General features: G+C 39.5%; 1 protein-coding gene across 3 annotated transcripts in view; it reads right to left on the bottom strand.

Annotated features, from left to right (window-relative positions):
* Positions 1–1,720: 1,720 nt before the first annotated feature.
* Positions 1,721–18,383, bottom strand: part of LOC105498446 (solute carrier family 35 member D1) — a 58,325-nt gene continuing 41,662 nt past the window's right edge. For 2 of the 3 annotated variants that reach the window (XM_011770528.3, XM_011770529.3), the window contains 2 exons: positions 13,056–13,138; positions 1,721–6,048 (listed from right to left, as the gene is read on the bottom strand). In XM_011770528.3, the coding sequence (XP_011768830.1) occupies positions 5,940–6,048; positions 13,056–13,138 (192 nt within the window). In that variant the 3' untranslated portion in view covers positions 1,721–5,939. Of the gene's footprint in view, positions 6,049–13,055; positions 13,139–13,185; positions 14,501–18,383 lie in introns of those variants that run through there. The other variant, XM_011770530.3, reaches the window with a different exon arrangement.

Raw genomic sequence — 18,383 nt, 5'->3', positions numbered from 1 at the left:
CCAGTCACTCCAGAGGCTGAGGCAGGAGAATCGCTTGAACCCGGGAAGAGAGGTTGCAGTGAGCCAAGATGGTGCCATTGCACTCCAGCCTGGGCAACAAGAGTGAAACTCTGTCTTAAAAAACACACACAAAAAAGTGGGATCTTGAAAAATATTTGTACATGTTCATAGCAGGATTATTCACAATAGCCAAGAGGTAGAAGCAACCCAAGTACCCATCAACAAAACTGGCTCAACAACGTGGTATACATACAATGGAATATTATTCAGCCTTAAGAAGGAAGGAAATTCTGACATATGTTATAACATGGAAAAACATGAAGGACATTACGCTATGTGAAATAAGCCAGCCACAAAAAGACAAATATGGTACGATTCCACTTATATAAAATATCTAGAGTAGTCAAATTCATAGAAACAGAAAGAATGGTGGTTACCGATGACTGAGGTGAGGGGAAAATGGTGAGTTTCTGTTTAATGGGTATGGAGTTTTAATTTTGCAAGGAAACGTTCTGGAGATTGGTTGAACAATAATGTGTATATATGTAACACTACTAAACTGTACACTTAAAAATGTCTAAGATGGTATATTTTATGTGTATTTTACCACAATCTTTTTCTTAAAAAAAGGTTTAATATGCTTCTCCCTCTGACACACCTTAATATGCTTCCACCCCTGTTGAGTCTGCGTGTACCAAAATGCCTCTACTTGATAAGTAAAGCTACTCAGAAGCTTAGAAACCTGATAATGCAGTTGAAACATCCTGAAAACAGAAAGATTAGCATTTCTTTCCTTCTCATTTACCACAAGTATGCCACAAGACACTGGATATTCAGTCCTATGTACTATTCATAAAAACATTTGTATAGAAAATAGTATTTTCTACATACGGGGTCTCAATCAACTAACAGGATGCCAACCTCTAAAATACGGTCAGACTTCTGGCTCTGGATTAGTCTCTGTACGCAGTTACAAAGGAATTTTAATACTTGTTTTCAGGAAAAAGTATTTATTTTACACCATTACAAAAATATTTAGGCACATAATTTTCATGTTTATGTCACCTGATTTACATACCTCAATTCCTCAGTACCTTTTAACACTAAAATGGTCATTTGGTAAATAGACTCTAAAATGAAAAAATACTGAGAGGTTACCTGTAGACAAAAATCAGTCGATCATCAGCATGAGAAAGAAAACACCTGTGAAAAAAATAATCTCTAAAAACATTTTTGTGAGACAATAAATCTAACCAGTAGATTTCTTTTTAAAAAGTATTTTCAAAGAACAAAGCTTTAAAAAAAAAAAAACTACAGCACTGTAAACTATATCCTCACACCATGAAGCAGCATCCTGAAAGTAAGACCTAGAAGACTGGCTTAGAAAACAGTGATGGTGCCAGGGACTCACAATATATGACGACCGAGACAGGCCTGGAAGCAGGGGCAGCATGGGGTCAACTGCTTTCAATTCAGAGAGGGGAAAAGGAATGCTGCTGGCCTTTGCCGGAGCCATCTTAAGATGAAAAACTGAGAAAGATTTAACTGAATTGCTACTCTAAAATGTAATTATCTTCCTTTAAGATAGAAAATAATTTTCCTGGCCAGACATGTGGCACACACCTGTAATCCCAGCACTTTGGGAGGCTGAGACAGAAGGGTTACTTGAGGCCAGGAGTTTGAGACCAGTCTGGCAACAGAGTGAGACCCTGTCTTTACTGGGGGGGAAAAAAAAAAAAAAAAGGGAAGAAATGAACCAGGCGTAATGGGACATGCCTATAGTCATAGCTACTTAGCAGGCTAAGGCAGGAGGATCACTTGAGCCTAGGAGTTTGAGACTGTGATGAGCTGCTATGATTACACCATTATACTCCAGCCTGGCTGGTGACAGAGCAAGACCTTTTTTTTTTTTTTTTTTTAAAAAAAAAAGGGAGGGGCAGTAGGGGGAAATTTTTTTCCCTTTATTAAAATGTACCATCACAATATAAAAGCAATTTTGTTCTTTTTTAAAAACAGGTAGAATCACCTGCATCATGTAATGGCCATAATTGTGTCCAGTAGATATTTTTAAAAAAGAAAAGACAGTGAACAAAAACTGTTACCTAAGGATTCTAGAGGCAATGAGATACAGGGTCATGTTTTTCAGGATATACCATATTGCCCAAGCCTCTAGCATTTATGGACCATAAATTAAGAATCTTGTTTTGCCTTGAGTCTCACCATGAAATAATGACACGGTAGCCACATTTGCTGAGTGCCTAATATGTACTAGGCATTGTGCTAAGTAGTTTCATATCCATTATCTCATTTATTCTGAACATTTTTCCTCAGAGAGAGAAAAATCAATTACAGTCTTGTTCATAGGAAAAACCAAACTTACAGTTTTGGGAAAACAAGAACATGTACAGTAGAGGAGGCCTCAGGCTACTTACAGAATTCTAAGAGCTGTGTTGCTATCTCAGAGCTAGAAGATTAACATGAGTTACGAAAGTCATCTCAGATTAAAAAAATGCTTTAGCTCTGTGGGGCACCCCTAAAATCAGTGATACTCATAACTATGCAGGCAGTTCTTAGTTACGAAATCACAGACTCCTTTCATCTGTCTCCTTTCTCCCACTCAGGGTCCAGGTTATCATGTCTGGTCAAAGAATTACACACTCCTTGAAAGCAAGAACCATGTCTTGTTTATCTTTTTTCCAGAGCTTAGCAAAATGCTTGGCATACAACAGCTGCTCACTAAATCTCTGCTCACTGAACGAGGCTGTAAAGCAAGGCAGGCCCAAAGTCCTGGGGTGCCATTTCAAACCGATTCAATGTGAAACTCCACTGTTTCCCTGTGAGGATCCAGCATCAACTGTACTGACCAAAACCCTCCATGGATTCTTGATAAAACAGGACTACCAAAAGCGTGTAAATGCACTTTTTTAAAAAAACTAGGTGCAAACTGGAGCCTATAAATGATTGACTCATAAAGTCCACAGCCACATGGGGCAAATAAAACTCAACAGGACATGCTGGCAACGTGTAGCCTGGCCAACTAGGGTTATTCCAATCCATTTAGCCTTGACTAGAAGCAGATTGGCCAAAGAGGGCCTCACTTACATTGAACAGGAGCCACTAGTCATAGAATTTGTCTTTTGGAACACCACAGCTCATCTGTCTCCATGGGCAAATTAAGGAGTTAACTCTGTATTGCCTCTTTTTCTCCCAGGAAGCAGTTAACAGGACAAAGAATTTCTGCATTTATTTCTAGTAAATATCAAATATGGGGCAAAAACCAGATTCTGGGAGGTGCCACAATACCAGGTAAATCACCAGTATATTGTAACACGCCTGCAAAAATCAAAACACAAACTCCAAAAGACTATTCAGTCTCCAGCTTGCTCACACTGCTCCATCTTGCAATGCTGGTTAGCAGCTGAAGGAGGCATCCAGCAAGCAGAAGCTGCTGTACTGCTCTGGTCAGCCAGAAGGTTCAGCATAAGCCAGGGCTCCCAAGGCACAGAAGCCTGTCATGTGCATTTAGTGAAGCTGTAACTATACAATTTTCTCAAATACTCCTGAAGAGGTGACAGATCTCCTAGGGAACCTGACCCCCAAGAGGCAGTTCAACTCCTGGTGGGGCTCTAGCCCAACAACTGTTAAACACACCCAAAAGCCTTTCATGAAGAAATATTCTACAACAAAAATTATTCAAAGGTCCCTCCTTCATGTTGCTGACAGAAGGAAAAGAATCACTAAAAATAGCTCTCACTATGCCCTTTCACTATATCTAAGCAAAACCAGAAGTGTTGGCAACATTAACAGCTAGAAGTGCATTACCAACTAAAGTCAGCCTGGAAGTGGGATAAAGGTTCCAGGACAGGGTAACCTGTCACTCTTCCTGATTTGCAAAGTATGCTCCTCTCTGACACCAAATTCAATCAACTGCTTGCTTTTTTGAAAGGGCTCAAGTGAACTCAGGATCTGTTTCCTAAGTCCCTCATAGGGGAAGGGCGATTAATTAAATGGCAGTCATAGTTCAATAAAAAGGACATGGGTTTGATGTATTAGCAAGTCATCCTTCTCTGAGTTTTGTTTTCTCATTGGTAAAATAGGGAGAGTAAGACCCATATGACACAAGATAATATCCTTTACTCCCAGTGGAATTTTCTCAGGTCAGAAGATGCTAGAAAACAGTGAGTCTAAGGCTCTTAATGAAGCTTGTAACTTGGGAGTTGGCTACAGGGATAATTCTAGGGACAGAGCACCACCAGCCAGGCTTTAGAAAAGACAAACCAAAAGAGAAAGACAGGAATATGAAAATAATCTCAATATAAATTTTCAAATCAAAAAAAAATCAAAACCCTAACTGTTTAGGTCAACAGAGTCCAGTGGATTCCAAACCCAATGAAGTAGACACTAGTGTGTGCATTAGTGCAAAGGCACCAAATCTCTTGCACACTGGCTGCACAACTGGCCTGAGCAAACACACTAATCCTCAAGGTCAATGGATATCTCTGAGTCAAGTCATAGGATTATGTTCGAGTTAAAATCTCCACCCTCCAGATTACCCCAAGAGGCAATTTAGGCAATGCCCATTCACACCTGCTCTTCCAAAATGCAGCAATGGTTTTGAGAGAAGTTGGCAAGCTCAGTAAGTGAGCCAAGGGGCATATAATGTAGGTGGGAATGTTGAAAGGAGGGAAGTTTGCTCATTGCTCATGCCATTTAAGAAAGAAGATGACATCTCTAACACTGACACTGCCAGAGAAAAACCAACCAGTGACAATACGAAGAATCTAACCAGCCTTTCCCCTCAAACCAATAAATTCAGAAATGTGGGACCTCATCGTATTCATCCAGAGAGCAACTGAACCCAAAGGAAGGAGGCAACGGAAAACAGACTTGCCTGTCTGCAGTTCTTACTTAGAGAGTCAACGCTGAGCTGCACTAGTTTACAAAACACAGCTCTTTACTTGTACCTCATCTCACACTGCAGCATTTGAACTCACACTGTTGCAGGGTAGGTAGGGCAGGTGTTTTTAATCCAATTTACAGACTTGCGGCTTTTGAGGGCTGAAACAACTTACTCCTAGTGACATCTTCTGAATGATTTTAACAGAGCTAAATTCACAACCTTACCTCAGTCACTATGGTAGGAGTGAGATGTTTCAACTACCTCTGCAAACATCTCTGTATCCCCAGTATTTAGCACAATGCCTGGCACATATACTTAAAACATGTTAGTTGAATCAATAAATCAAATAGATGAATAAATTAGTAAAAGGCCTACTTTCTCACCCCCTTCATTATCCCCATTCTATACAACAAAAAAAGAACATGTTTTCAAGGAATGCACTCTGCTCATCCTGTGAAAGTCAGGGAAGCTAACGTAGACAGCAATACACTTCAAAGCCCCACATCTTTTTATAGTGCCAAAGCTGTTTTCCTTGGCAAATGGAATGACGATATGACGAAGACAATGCAATCATAAGAAATAAAATTCAAAGAAGAGAAATTTCACATATTTGTCTGCATTTCCAGCAGAGGAAAGGCTAAACTGCCTCCAGATGCAGCAACAATTTGAATGATGAAGCTCCAGTTGGCAAACATTATATATGCAGCTCTCAGGGACACCTGGATATCAAATTATGAAATAAAATACTTTCAAAACACTGATGTTTCACTGTCGGCATAGAAGAAAAATAAATTAAAAAGCCCGGTACCTTTTCCAGTCTGATATAAATTAATTCAAACAACATATTTAAAATAGAGTCAATTATAAGTTTCTCTCATCATAAAATTTTAAAAGGCAGCAATCAATCCTCAGATTGTACAAGTGCAATGGAACGGTATTTCCTCCATAATCAAGACACCTCAGTGTCTCTGTAGGAATTGCCAGTGTTCTGAGTTGATTAAAAACTTAGGCCTACATATCAGATGAAGCAATCCTCTGGTCACACTGCTCCTTTCCCCTTAATGTCCAGCTTGTTACTAGCCTCTGACTGTTTGCTCAGCTGCTCTTCAGTGAAAGTGATATAGGAATATACCAGGCTCCCAGCAATGCTGCAAAACAGAAAACCACTATCAGAGATGGAGGAAGGGAGGGTTTTAGGGTAAATACTTACTTGGTTAAAAAAAAAAAAAAAAAAAAAAACTTACACCAAAAAATTAGATGAAGGGTAAAGTTTCATAGTGGGGAATTGTATAAATTCATACAACGGAGTACTATACATCTATTAAAATAGTATAAAATAAAAACAGGCATTGACATATTAAATTTTAGAGACAGCTTAAATTTTTATGAGAAAATATATCATAAAACATCAAGCATTGTCTAATCTCATTTTATTTAAATGAACATGAATATGTACATCAGTACACACTAGAACAGACAAAAGTCTGCGAGGAACACACGAAGAATATTAACAGTGGTTACAGCTGGATGCTGACACTACAGGTAAATTTTTAGTTGTATGTTTTTTGCATTTAGAAAAATAGGCATTAATAGGAAGCATCCAAAATTAGTTAAATATGCAGACCCTATGAGATTCACAGAGCTGGTTTTTCTCTGACTAAAAGCAAGTTCACAGTGGTGAACTTATCAGCTGGGCCTTCAGCCTATGACAGGTGGTTGCTGGTACCCCTCACTTACCCATCGCACCTCCCACCAAGACGGATCACTCTTTGGTGACAATGATTACTTGGTCCATTCTCTGTGGGGACCTCAAACTCACCTAGGATACACAGCCTTCTACCCTATTCACTAAGTGGAAAGTAGGTTGGAAGAGCTCACAGATCCAACCACTCCTGCCCTGCCCTCCCTGGCTCTTCCACTGAGACTGCCACCCAGGACTCCCTTGGATTCCAGCCAGCTGGGTGCCTAACCTGGGCTCCAATTTTTCTGCCCTGGATTTGGCCCTCATCTTCTGCCTGACCACTTGACTCATGAACTTGCTGCTTATTTAAAATTAGTTCTGTTCTCCTCTGGGCTCTGACATCAGCCCCAGACCAGCTGGAGGAGTGTGAGAGATGCCTAGCTCTTGTTCCCACTAGGAAGAAAGCGGGATCAGGCACTGGCGCTTGTTCTTGACTACACATGCTCACATAATACTAGCCATTCTCTGAGACCCCAATCAACCCAAAATAAAGCCTCTTCCAATTGAACCTTCCCAACCAGATTCTTCCTTTTCCTCATCTGCACCTCACAGCACTTAAGAGCAATCAAATTATTAAAGTCTACCTGTCAAACATTTTATATACATTTCCATTTTCCCAATATTCCTGCAAGGCACAATATCCCTCCAAGGTACAATATCCCTCCAAGGTGTCCATTTTATAGATGAGGAAAGTCCCAGAGTCATAAGATAACTTACTCAGGGTCACAAAGCATCCTAATGATAGACCAGAATAAAATCCAGGTCAGCCTTTCTCCACTCCAACTGCTGCCTCCCTTATGACCCTTGTGCCACTGGATATTAGTTATCCATCCTCATTTTGTCCTCATCATCTTGTTAATTTCCCATGGCCTCAATTCTTTTAGCTGCACAGAGTCTCTTGCAATTGGCCTGGCACTTTTTAGCAACACAGTAAGTAACTGCTAAACTGAGTATCCCCCATCACCCCACCTGATGAAAGGGGACACATGAACCCAATTCTTACACTTTTTTTGGTCTTTTTTTTCCCCCTTTCTGTGGAGAATGGGGTCTCACTATATTGCCCAGGCAGGTCGTGAACTTCTGGGCTCAGCTATCCTCCCGCCTCTACCTCCCTAAGAGCTGGGATTACAGGAGTGAGCCACCGCGCCTGCCATGAACCCAATTCTTATGCCAATGTTCATAGAGCTTATGCCAATGTTCATAGAGCTTCATCTTTTCCTTCATCTAGCAGCTTTTTCCCATTTAATTTTTTCTGGAATTTGATATGACTCTCCTAGAAACTTTTCTGGTTTTTCTAGTACCTCAAGTAGATTACTTCCCTGGTAGCTGGACTGGACCCAAGAAGATGGCTTACTGAAGTCTTTTTGACTGAAGCTAAAAGTTCTTTAAGGTTCACATGTACACCCATCCACATGACAGTCAATTTCCCTCTGCCTCCAAACCCACCCCAAAACAAAGTAGAAGAGCTACCTCTCCTTTCTTTCATCCTACCTTTCTCTAGCTTCCCCTTCCCACAACCACCTAAAAAATAAAAATGTTTCTTATTTTTCCTGTTGAGACAATCTCTGATGTTCATATTAACCCTATTTAAACTGGATAGGAATACTAGGGAAGCACAGGATAGAAAAAGACAAAGAATGTCCTGGAATTTATTCCAGGCTTAGCCCTAATGATAATTCCAGATCCTATATTCCCAGCATAGTCAGTGTATTGAAAAAAACATTGACTCTACAGTTAGGTCTTGGTTCAAATCCTGAACATACTATAGGTTGAGTATCTCTTATCTAAAATGCTTGGGACCAGAAGTATTTACGATTTCAAATTTTGGAATATCTGCATTATACTTACCAGCCCGAGCATCCAAATCCCAATTCTGAAATGTTCCAAAGAGCATTTCCTTTGAGCGTCCTGTTAGCATTCAAAAATTCCAGATTTTGGAGCATTCTGGATCTTAGATGTTCAATCTACACTAGCTATGTGACCCTGCGCAAATTAATCCATTTCTGTATTCATCAAATAAGAATACTGTTATCTGTCTAAGCTTGTCTGAGGATTAAATGAGATTACATGAATAATCTCTTCATTCTCTTCTCTCCTACGTTCCCTGTCAGCCCTGACACTCACAGACCAGAGGGGCTATGCCCTGCTGACAAAAGGTAAGGTACTATAATAATAAACGTCTTACTCCATTTGGGCGGCTGTAACAAAATACCATAAATGGTGGCTTATAAACAACAGAAATTTATTTCTCACAGTCCTAGAGGCTGGGAAGTCTAAGATCAAGGCGGGTTCAATGTCTAGAGAGGGCTCTCTTTCTGGTTCACAGACAGTATCTTCTCATCATGCTCTGGGATATCTTACATAAGGGCACTAATCTCATTCATGAGGACACCAACTCCATGACCTAATCACCTCCCAAAGCCCTACCTCCTAATACCATCACTTTGGGAGTTGAGAGTTCAACAAACAAATTTTGGGGGAACACAAACATTCACACCATAGAGCAAGGAGATGTAACATAATGAAAGAGGGGGCACACTATTGCCACATGGTTGTAACTTGAGGCAACAATAAAATATTTTTAATTTCATCTTTATTACTGACTTGATCATTATCAAATATAATTTTCAGAAAGGGCAATTCATGGACCACCTGAAGAGAACTGAACGTTCCTCAGCAAGCATACTATGTGTTACGCAGTGACGAGTAAATGCTTTGGGAAGAAACTATGTAAGTTGCTCTCTAGCAGCTTTGGGGAAGGGGAAAACTGGAAGGAAGGGAAAGGGAAAATGAGGAAAAGCCCAGATTTGAAGGGGAGAAGGGTTATATCTGAATTTTTACACATCACTACTAAATGATTCTAAATCAGGATCTTCCACTACTTCAAACAGAGACCCTTTAACTAATCTATTGGCCTCATAAATATTCACATGAAAGTTGATACCTTCTGGTACTCTGAAATTGGTGTTAACACATTAGATCATCCTAAATATTCATTTTTTAAAAGAAGAACCCCTTGTATTAGAACTGGTCAAGATTTTTCTTTTAAAAAGTTAAAACATGCATATTAAAAATAGGGTAAAATCATTATGCAAGCCTAGATTTCTGCCGTTTAAAAAATTTTCAAGCAATTTTCATGTCTAATCTTCAAACAATAGCGCTACCAACTCTTTTGTTGTTGTTGTTGCCAGGCTGGAGTGCAGTGGTGCCATCTCGGCTCACTGCAACCTCCTTCCTCCAGGGTTCAAGCGATTCTCCTGCCTCAGCCTCTGAGTAGCTGGGACTACAGGCGCACCCCAACACGCCCAACTAATTTTTGTATTTTTAGTAGAGATGGGGTATCACCATGTTGGCCAGGGTGGTTTCGATTTCTTGACCTTATTATCTACCCGCCTCGGCCTCCCAAAGTGGCACTACCAAATCTTAACTCACAGAGACCTGCTGTGGCAGACACAGCTGGGAGACAACCAGAAGAAAAACACAAAGCTATAGTTCCTGAGACAGGGGCCTTGTTAGAATACCGCAAATCTGACTGGAACGTGCTAAACTGCTTTCAAATCTATTGAATCTATTAAATCCACTTGATCTGCTCTGATCCACTTTTGATCTTCAAAAGCAATGCGAACAGTCTACTTCTCCTAAACCTATAGTCATGGACATATTCATTCGCCCCCAACAATGAGATATCCATTCCAAAAATATACACTAAAAATGCTTTCAGTATAGCGACCCTGTGGCCAGGGAACAACAGTCCTAACGTCCAGGCTGCCTCTTTCATATCTCATCACTGACATGTCTGTTCATGTGTCTAGGCAGGTACCTCTGCCTCCCAGATTAGAACCTGCCTTCTATATGTCAAATAAGCCAATCTACATCAAAACTTATGAACCAAGAGTTTGCCTTATACTGCTATTTCCTAACAAACAAAATTCCTGCCAAATAACTGAAACTGGGTTTCTGGGTACATTCTTCCCACAATGACCAAGGACACCCATCTTCACTCTCCATACAGCAACTTTTAGGAAGACTTCCCATTTTCTTTCTCACCAGTTAAATACAGCAGAGCTGTACTGCCTCTGTATCTACCATCTTTCAAAGGTTTCCAATCTGAACAGACAGAAACACAAAGATGTCATTGCGTTGAATAAAGAGAATCTAACTGTGTGCACGCTGCCACTTACAAAGCTCTATGATGTGGGGCAAGTTACTTAGCCCCTCAGAACCTCAGTTCCCTCACACCTGTGAAATGGAGATTATAATACCATTCTTACAGGATTGACATAGGAATTACATTATATAATTTAATTATATGACAATGTTATAATATTAATGTTATATATGTTATGTTATTATATATTATATGTTAGATGTTATGCTATATGTATATTAACATACGTTAAATTATATACTTCAATTATATGAGACAATAGATCATTTCACAAGGTTAAGTAGCATGCAGTGGCCACCCAAGAGACGTAAAAGTCAAAACGCTAAGGTACACCGGGGGCTAATATCAGTGAACAGTAAAAAGATGAAAGGGGTTTTGGGAATTGCTGCTTCTCTTCATCCTCAAGGTTTTTCTGTTTTTGATCATCCTAACTAGATCTTAACTGTATGGCAAGTAAGCAAGTTTTGACCCAACCTCTACCATCTGCAGTCTATTGGTATCTCACAGAATGTCTTCCAAGTTGGGCACTCATTCTTCCTCCGTTATGAGACATTTGAGAGGCACCTCACTCTCGGTTACTGACCTACTTTTCCAGAATTATCCTTGTGAAATCCCTCTTACACTAACCACACTGGACTGCCTACTGCCCATTCTCCCCAGCCCTCATCCAACAACTGCATTTCCACCTTCATGTTTTTGTTTGGTCCAGGTAGATTTCCTTGAGAAGATAACATCTGAGGAAAAACTTACAGGCATAAAAGTTAGCCACGCAAATATCTGGCAGTATATTCCAGGCAGAGAAAATATTCAGTCCAAAGGTCCTCAAGAGGGAGCACACCAAACATCCTAGAGGAACAGCAAGGTGGTCTATATGGATGAAGTAGAGTAAGGGAGAAGAAGAGAAGCAGTGGCTAAAGTTGGAGAGGTAAACAGGGGCTAGATCTAGCAGGGCCTTGTAAGGACTTTGGAACTTCAATAGTCATGGGGCGGGGAGTATGGGAGCATTAAAAGAATGACATATTCAGACTTACCTTTTGCAAAGAATGAACTGCCTACTCTGTTGAGAACTGACAGCAGGAGAGGGAGGTGGATGAGTCAAACCAGGGATAAAACTGTATAAGACTAGGGCAACAATGTAGCTCAGCTGAGGATGAAAGCAATGCTAATAGTGACAAGAGATCTTCTGTTGGATAGTTTCTGAAGGTAAAGCCAACAAAATTTGCTAACACACTGGATATTAGACATGAGATAGAAAAGTCAAGGATAATGCCAAGATTTTTGAACCAGGTAGCTAGAAGGATGGAGTCTCCATCAACTAAGATGATAGAGATGATGGGTAGCACAGACTTTGAAGGAAATAAACAGTTCAGTTTTAGACATGTCAGCAGGAGGTGTCAAGTGGACTGTTAACTAGACAAGTCTGACTTGAAGACAGAGGTCTGGCCCAAACGGAAATTTGATCATTTTTAGGCATGTAAAGAATATTTAAAACAATGGGATTCAAAATTCAAGAACTGAAAAAGATCTTTCAAACAATACAAGTAACCCCCTCACTGATGAAGACATGTAAGGTCTAAAGAAAGGTAGTAATACGTCTGAGGTCAGACACACATCAAATAATTGTGGTTATGTTATTCTTCTTTAGCCCTATATTTCTAGAGAACACTGCACTGCCAGCTAGCATAATAGAGTGCTTTCAAGGCTAAACAAAGGGAGTTCAACTTCTAGAAAAGATTCCCTAATACTCTAAATAGAATATAGAAGCATTTTCTCCACCCTCCACTTTTATTTTTTTTAATTTTATTTATTTATTTATTTTAGGCTGGAATGCAATGTAATCACAGCTCACTGCAGCCTTGACCTCCTGGGCTTAAGTGATCCTCCCACCTCAGCCTCTCAAGTAGCTGGGACTACAGACATGCACCACCACACCCAGGTAATTTTGGTATTTTTTTATAGAGACAGAGTTTCACAATGTTGCCCAGACTAGTCTCAAACTCCCGGGCTCAAGCAATCTGTCCACCTCAGCCTCCCAAAGTGTTGGGATTATAGGTATGAGCCACTACGCCCGACCTTCCCTGCTTCTTAAAAAGCATTATGTAGAGACATTAAATATCTAGCACATAGAAGGCACTCCATATATGTTTAATAATGAATAAATTTTCCATTAATTTAATAGCCTAACCTTATTGTGACATTATTTGAATATCCAATCCCGATTTTTCAATTTAAATTGTTTTACTTACCTGATATTTAAACCAATGAAGTTTGTCCACGTGAAAATATAATCTCCACCAAAGACCATTCCAATATAAGTTATTAATATATTCTAAAAATAAAAATAGTAATATACTGTTACACAGGTTTAACGGAGTTTCTTAAATATATATAAAATTCATCCAAATATCTGCCCTTAAAATACAAAAACAAATAAACAAAAGACAAACAACGAAAACCCACCAATCCTAATAAGAGTATAGTATAAGGAAGAACACTATTAAGAAAACAGTGACATTAACCTCTTCCCAATCTATTTCCCCAGAAGATAAATGCTTTTGCCAATACTAAAGAATACTACCAACAGAATGGGAGAAAATATTCACAAACTATGCATTGGACAAAGGTCTAATATCCAGAATTGATAAGCAACCTAATTCAACAAACACAAATAACACCATTGACAGGCAAAGGACATGAACAGATATTTCTCAAAAGAAAACATACATGCAGCAAATAAATATATGAAAAAAGGCTCATCACTAATCATCAGAGAAACACAAAACTACAATGTGATACCATCTCATATCAGTCAGAATGTCTATTATTAAAAAGTCAAAAAACAACAGATATTGGTGACGTTGGGGAGAAAGGGGAATGCTTATTTATACACTGTTGGGGAGACTGTAAATTTAGTTCAGCCACTGTGGAAAGCAGTATGGACATTTATCAAAGAACTTAAAACAGAACTACCATTTGACTCAGCAATCCCACTACTGGGTTATATCACCAAAGGAAAATAAATTGTTCTACCAAAGAGACACATGTACTCTTACATTCACTGCAGCATTATTCCTAATAGCAAAGACATGCAGTCAACCACGATGCCCATTAATGATGGACTGGATTAAGAAAATGTGGTACACAAGCATCATGGAATACAATGCAGCCACAAAAAAGAATGAAATCATGTCCTTTGCAGGAACATGGTTGCAGCAGGAGGCCATTATCCTAAGCAAACTAACACAGGAACAGAAAACCAACCACCACCTGCTCTCACTTGAAAGTGGGAGCTAAACACTGGATATACATGGACACCAAGATGGGAGCAAAAGACACTGGGGGCTGCTTGAGGTGGGAGGGTAAAAGGGGGGTGTGAGCTGGAAGACTACCTGTTGAGTACTATGCTCACTACCTAGGTGACAGGATGGTCTGTGCACCAGGCCTCAGTGACACACAATTTACCCATGTAACAAACCTGCACATGTACCCCCAGAACCTAAAGTATCTTTGCCTCTTCTTCTAAAATGGAAAAAAGGGAATGGTGGGGACTTTACCAATATAATGACTGTTTTTAGAGGAATCCTCCTTGGTATCTTAAGAAAACACATGGGAAGTCATCTCAAGGTATTATACCTAAAATCACTTCTGACACTCCCAGGTGCAAACATCTTCTGGCTCCCTTTTAATTATCCTAAGACCATAAAAACAAAAAATAAGTTTCTAAAATTTAAACTAGAGGCTGAATATCCCTTATCAGGTCCCAAATACTCAGGACTCGAAATATTTCAGATTTCAGATTTTGTAATATTTCCATTATACTTGCCAGCTGAATATCTCAAATTCAAAAATCCAGATGCTTCAGTGATTATTTCCCTTGAATATCATGTCGGCATTCAAAAAGTTTTAGATTCTGGAGCAAGCATTTTGGATTTCAGATTTGGAGTTGCAGGACACCAAAATATTTTACCCCCAAATATATTTCTTTAACATACAGTAATTAAGATAGCTGTCAGAAAGTTAGCAAAAAGAAGTAGCTCTGCAAAGCTGTCTTTTGTGAGGGAAATTTACATTTGTAGAAAAATCTACACGGACTGCAGCCAGGCCTCCCCTTGTCCAGATCTAGGAAACATTAATTGAGAGTCTGACACCTTTCAAGGTCTAAAAAAGCATTTATCATCTATTGTCTCCAAGGGCTGCTACCCGTGAGGTTTCATCTGTATAACAAGACCACTTTTGCTAGCCAAGCCTTCTGTCCCTCCTATAACCTATTTTGCCCAATCTAAGCCCCCATTCTTTCTCTAACTTCAAGATAGTATATAAGCTTCTACACCCCCCTGGGAGATTACGTGGTCACTCTGCAATATTCTCCATATGCACATTAATAAACTAGATACCTTTTATTTTACTAGTCTGTCTTTTGTGAGCTGATTTTTAAGCAAATTTTCCCTTGGTCCCTACAGTTTTGACACAGTAAGCAGGGTCACCAAAGCTGTTCTGCTCTTTTGGAAGCTGCAGCAAAGATAATCCAGGACCTCATCAGCCAGCATAAGATAAAAATTTCTTACCAGCCAGGCTCCAGACCTCTTTCTCCCTGTGGAATCTGATCAAGTGGATGGTTAAAAAAAAAAAAAAAAAAAAAAAAAAAATCACTGTTTTCTTTTTCCTCTCCAGAATCTTTTTGTATTTTTTGCCATCAGGTCTCCCTCTGTCTCTCAGGTTGGAGTGCAGTGGCACAATCTCAGCTCACTGCAACCTCTGCAACCCAGGCTCAAGTAATCATCCCACCTAAGCCTCCCAAGCAGCTGGGACCGCTGGCTAATTTTTTATATTTTTGGTAGCGATGAAGTTTACCATATTGCTGAGGCTGGTCTTGAGCTCCTGAGCTCAGGCAGTCCACCTGCCTCAGCCTCTCAAAGTGCTGAGATTACAGGAGTTGAGGCACCACGCCCACCTATAGAGCCACCAAGCCCAAATCTTGATTAATGGGAGAAAAAGATTTGTGTGACGAGTCTTGGTTGTAGCTTTTGGTACCTGTGGCATGAATATTCAAATTGTTTGATTCCTTTCTTCCTCAAAATAGTCTTTTCCTTTATCTTTGTCTGTGTTGCTGTCATAAAAATTAGGGTACTGCTTGAGGTTCTCTCTTGTCATTTTATGTATGCCCTGGAAAGTTTGACTTCTGATCAAGTGGAAGCACACTCTCTCTTGGTCTCTGCCATCTTGGGGCATGACTTTTGAGTCATGTCACGTGGCCAGTCTAAAAATGGCTAGAAACCCAAGATTTTGTTCCAAATGTGTCAAGCTCTTAGGAGAGTCTGTCATAAAAAGTCTCATCTACAAGGGGCTTTTGTCATCTCAACCTTTGTTGCCTGCTTAGTACGAAAAAAGTCCAATCCTATGAGGGCCTACCCACTGTCACAGATTAACAGGTCTGTGACTGGTGGGACCCCATATATTTGTGGGTTACTGGAGACCATCCATGATAATTAGAACCTTTCACTATCTGAGCCTATTCTTGGCAATACATTTTTTTTTGTGGGGGCGGGGCATGGGAACTTTGGGATAGTAGGCTCTTCTATGCCCTCTCCAAGAAAACATTTCTAAACCTAAAAAATTACATCCTGGGTTTTCCATAAAGAGACTATTAGATTGAGTCACTATTAAAATAAGTACACCATTAAAAATTCAACAGTCAAAAGATGGATCCTTTAAATTAGACTCCCAAATTAAAAGAAAAAAAAATTTTAAGAGATCTCTTATTCTAAACAATTGATGAGAAGGTCACTTTTTTTTTTTTAAAGACACATAATAGTGTCATGGTTAGTCTTAAAAATTCTCTTGACAAAATTAAAGGAGCAAAAATCTGACCTAAAACAAAGTTAAAATCCTTTGTAAGCTCACACTCCCTGCTTTAGATCCCCAGTGGGATTCACAGTAAAGGCTGCTGTACCTTATGGCTGGCAATTCACCACCACAGCCTGGGTTCAATTCCTGGTCAGAGAATCGGCCCCTTTTGGCTCAATATTCATGTGACTTTGACTTTTTGGGGTACCCATCCACCTCTTTAGAAATGCCAAGTGCATCCTTAGTTAAGTCATAACTTCGGTTAAGTCTTACTAGTTTCACTTGCGAGGGTATCTTCAATAAAAAAAATTCAAAAGGCAAAAATATCTGTTTGTCCCCCCAGCTAAAATCTGGTAATAGATTTTAAAAAGATTTTTTAAAAAGAGCTTTGTGGTTAAAAGCCAGCTTAATTAAAACCTAATGTTCAAATTATACATACATATATAATTTAAGAACATATATCCTGGAGAGAGAGAGAGAGAGAGAGAGAGAGAGAGAGAGAGAGAGAGATCTCCTGTTCTTAAATTTTTTTTCAGTAGACTAAAACTTTTTTTTTTAATTATTTTTTTTAAAGTTAGACTCTTATATTTTAATTCCTTTCTTAGAAATTGGGCCAGGCACAGAGGCTCACACCTGTAATCCCAGTACTTTGGGAAGCAGAGGTGACCAAATCACTTGAACCCAGGAGTTCAAGACTAACCTGGGCAACATGGCAAAACCCTGTTTCTATAAAAAAATAAAATAAAATAAAAGTTGGCCAGGCATGGTGGCAGATGTCTGTAGTCCCAGTTACTCAGGAGGCTAAGACGGGGGGATCAATTGAGCCCGGGAGGTCGAGACTGCAGTGAGCCATGATTGTGCCACTACACTTAAGCCTGGGTAACAGAGTGAGACCCTGTCTCAAAAAATATATATTTCTCTCCCATTTACTCTTATTCCTTCCTATTCCTCCTTCCTCCGCTTTGCTGTCTTTGGTACTACATAAAAGAATCTAGAGGGGACTTCTAATGATTGAGATCCCTTAAGAAACACAAAAAAGGATGCCATCTACCCCCTTTCTTGTACTGTGGGAGAAAGTGACCTTTGTGTGTGTGATGAGTGGTGAGTCATCACTACCATAAGAGCTACAGTTTTAGAGGTGACTGGTAACAGCTGTTTACAGTAAACGATTATTACTACAAGAGACTACTTGTTTCTTTGTGAGTTTAGATTTAAAAGATGTAGTTTAAATACTTTAAAAAATGTCTTTGTATCAAAGTACACTATACAGGCATTGCATAACCTGGTTTCATGGCATTTTTCTTTCTGGGGATGTGGGATTCAATGTAAAAGTAAAATTCTAAAGTTTTAAAGCTCTGTATGTTCTGCCTTTCAACAGTGCCTACTTTCCGCATATTTTAATTATTAGGCCCTAAAAAGTACAGATACTTCGTTGACCCTGTTCCTTAATGGGCTCTGCCCTGAGCTCAGTGATCCAGTTAAAAAACAGATTAATTTTACAATGCCCCTCTAAATAAAATTAGTGCCCTTATAAAATCCTGTGAGTTCCTATAATTCTGTTACCTTGACATCCATTTTTAATCTTCCACTAACCATTCAAACTCCTTTTTTTTTTTTTTTTTTTTTGAGACAGAGTCTCGCTTTGTCGCCCAGGCTGGAGTGCAGTGGCTGGATCTCAGCTCACTGCAAGCTCCGCCTCCCGGGTTTACGCCATTCTCCTGCCTCAGCCT

This window comes from Macaca nemestrina, chromosome 1, assembly GCF_043159975.1.
Source record: "Macaca nemestrina isolate mMacNem1 chromosome 1, mMacNem.hap1, whole genome shotgun sequence".
Taxonomy (NCBI): domain Eukaryota; kingdom Metazoa; phylum Chordata; class Mammalia; order Primates; family Cercopithecidae; genus Macaca; species Macaca nemestrina.
The sequence above is the reverse complement of the archived record's forward strand: the minus strand, read 5'-3'. Positions and strand labels throughout refer to the sequence as shown.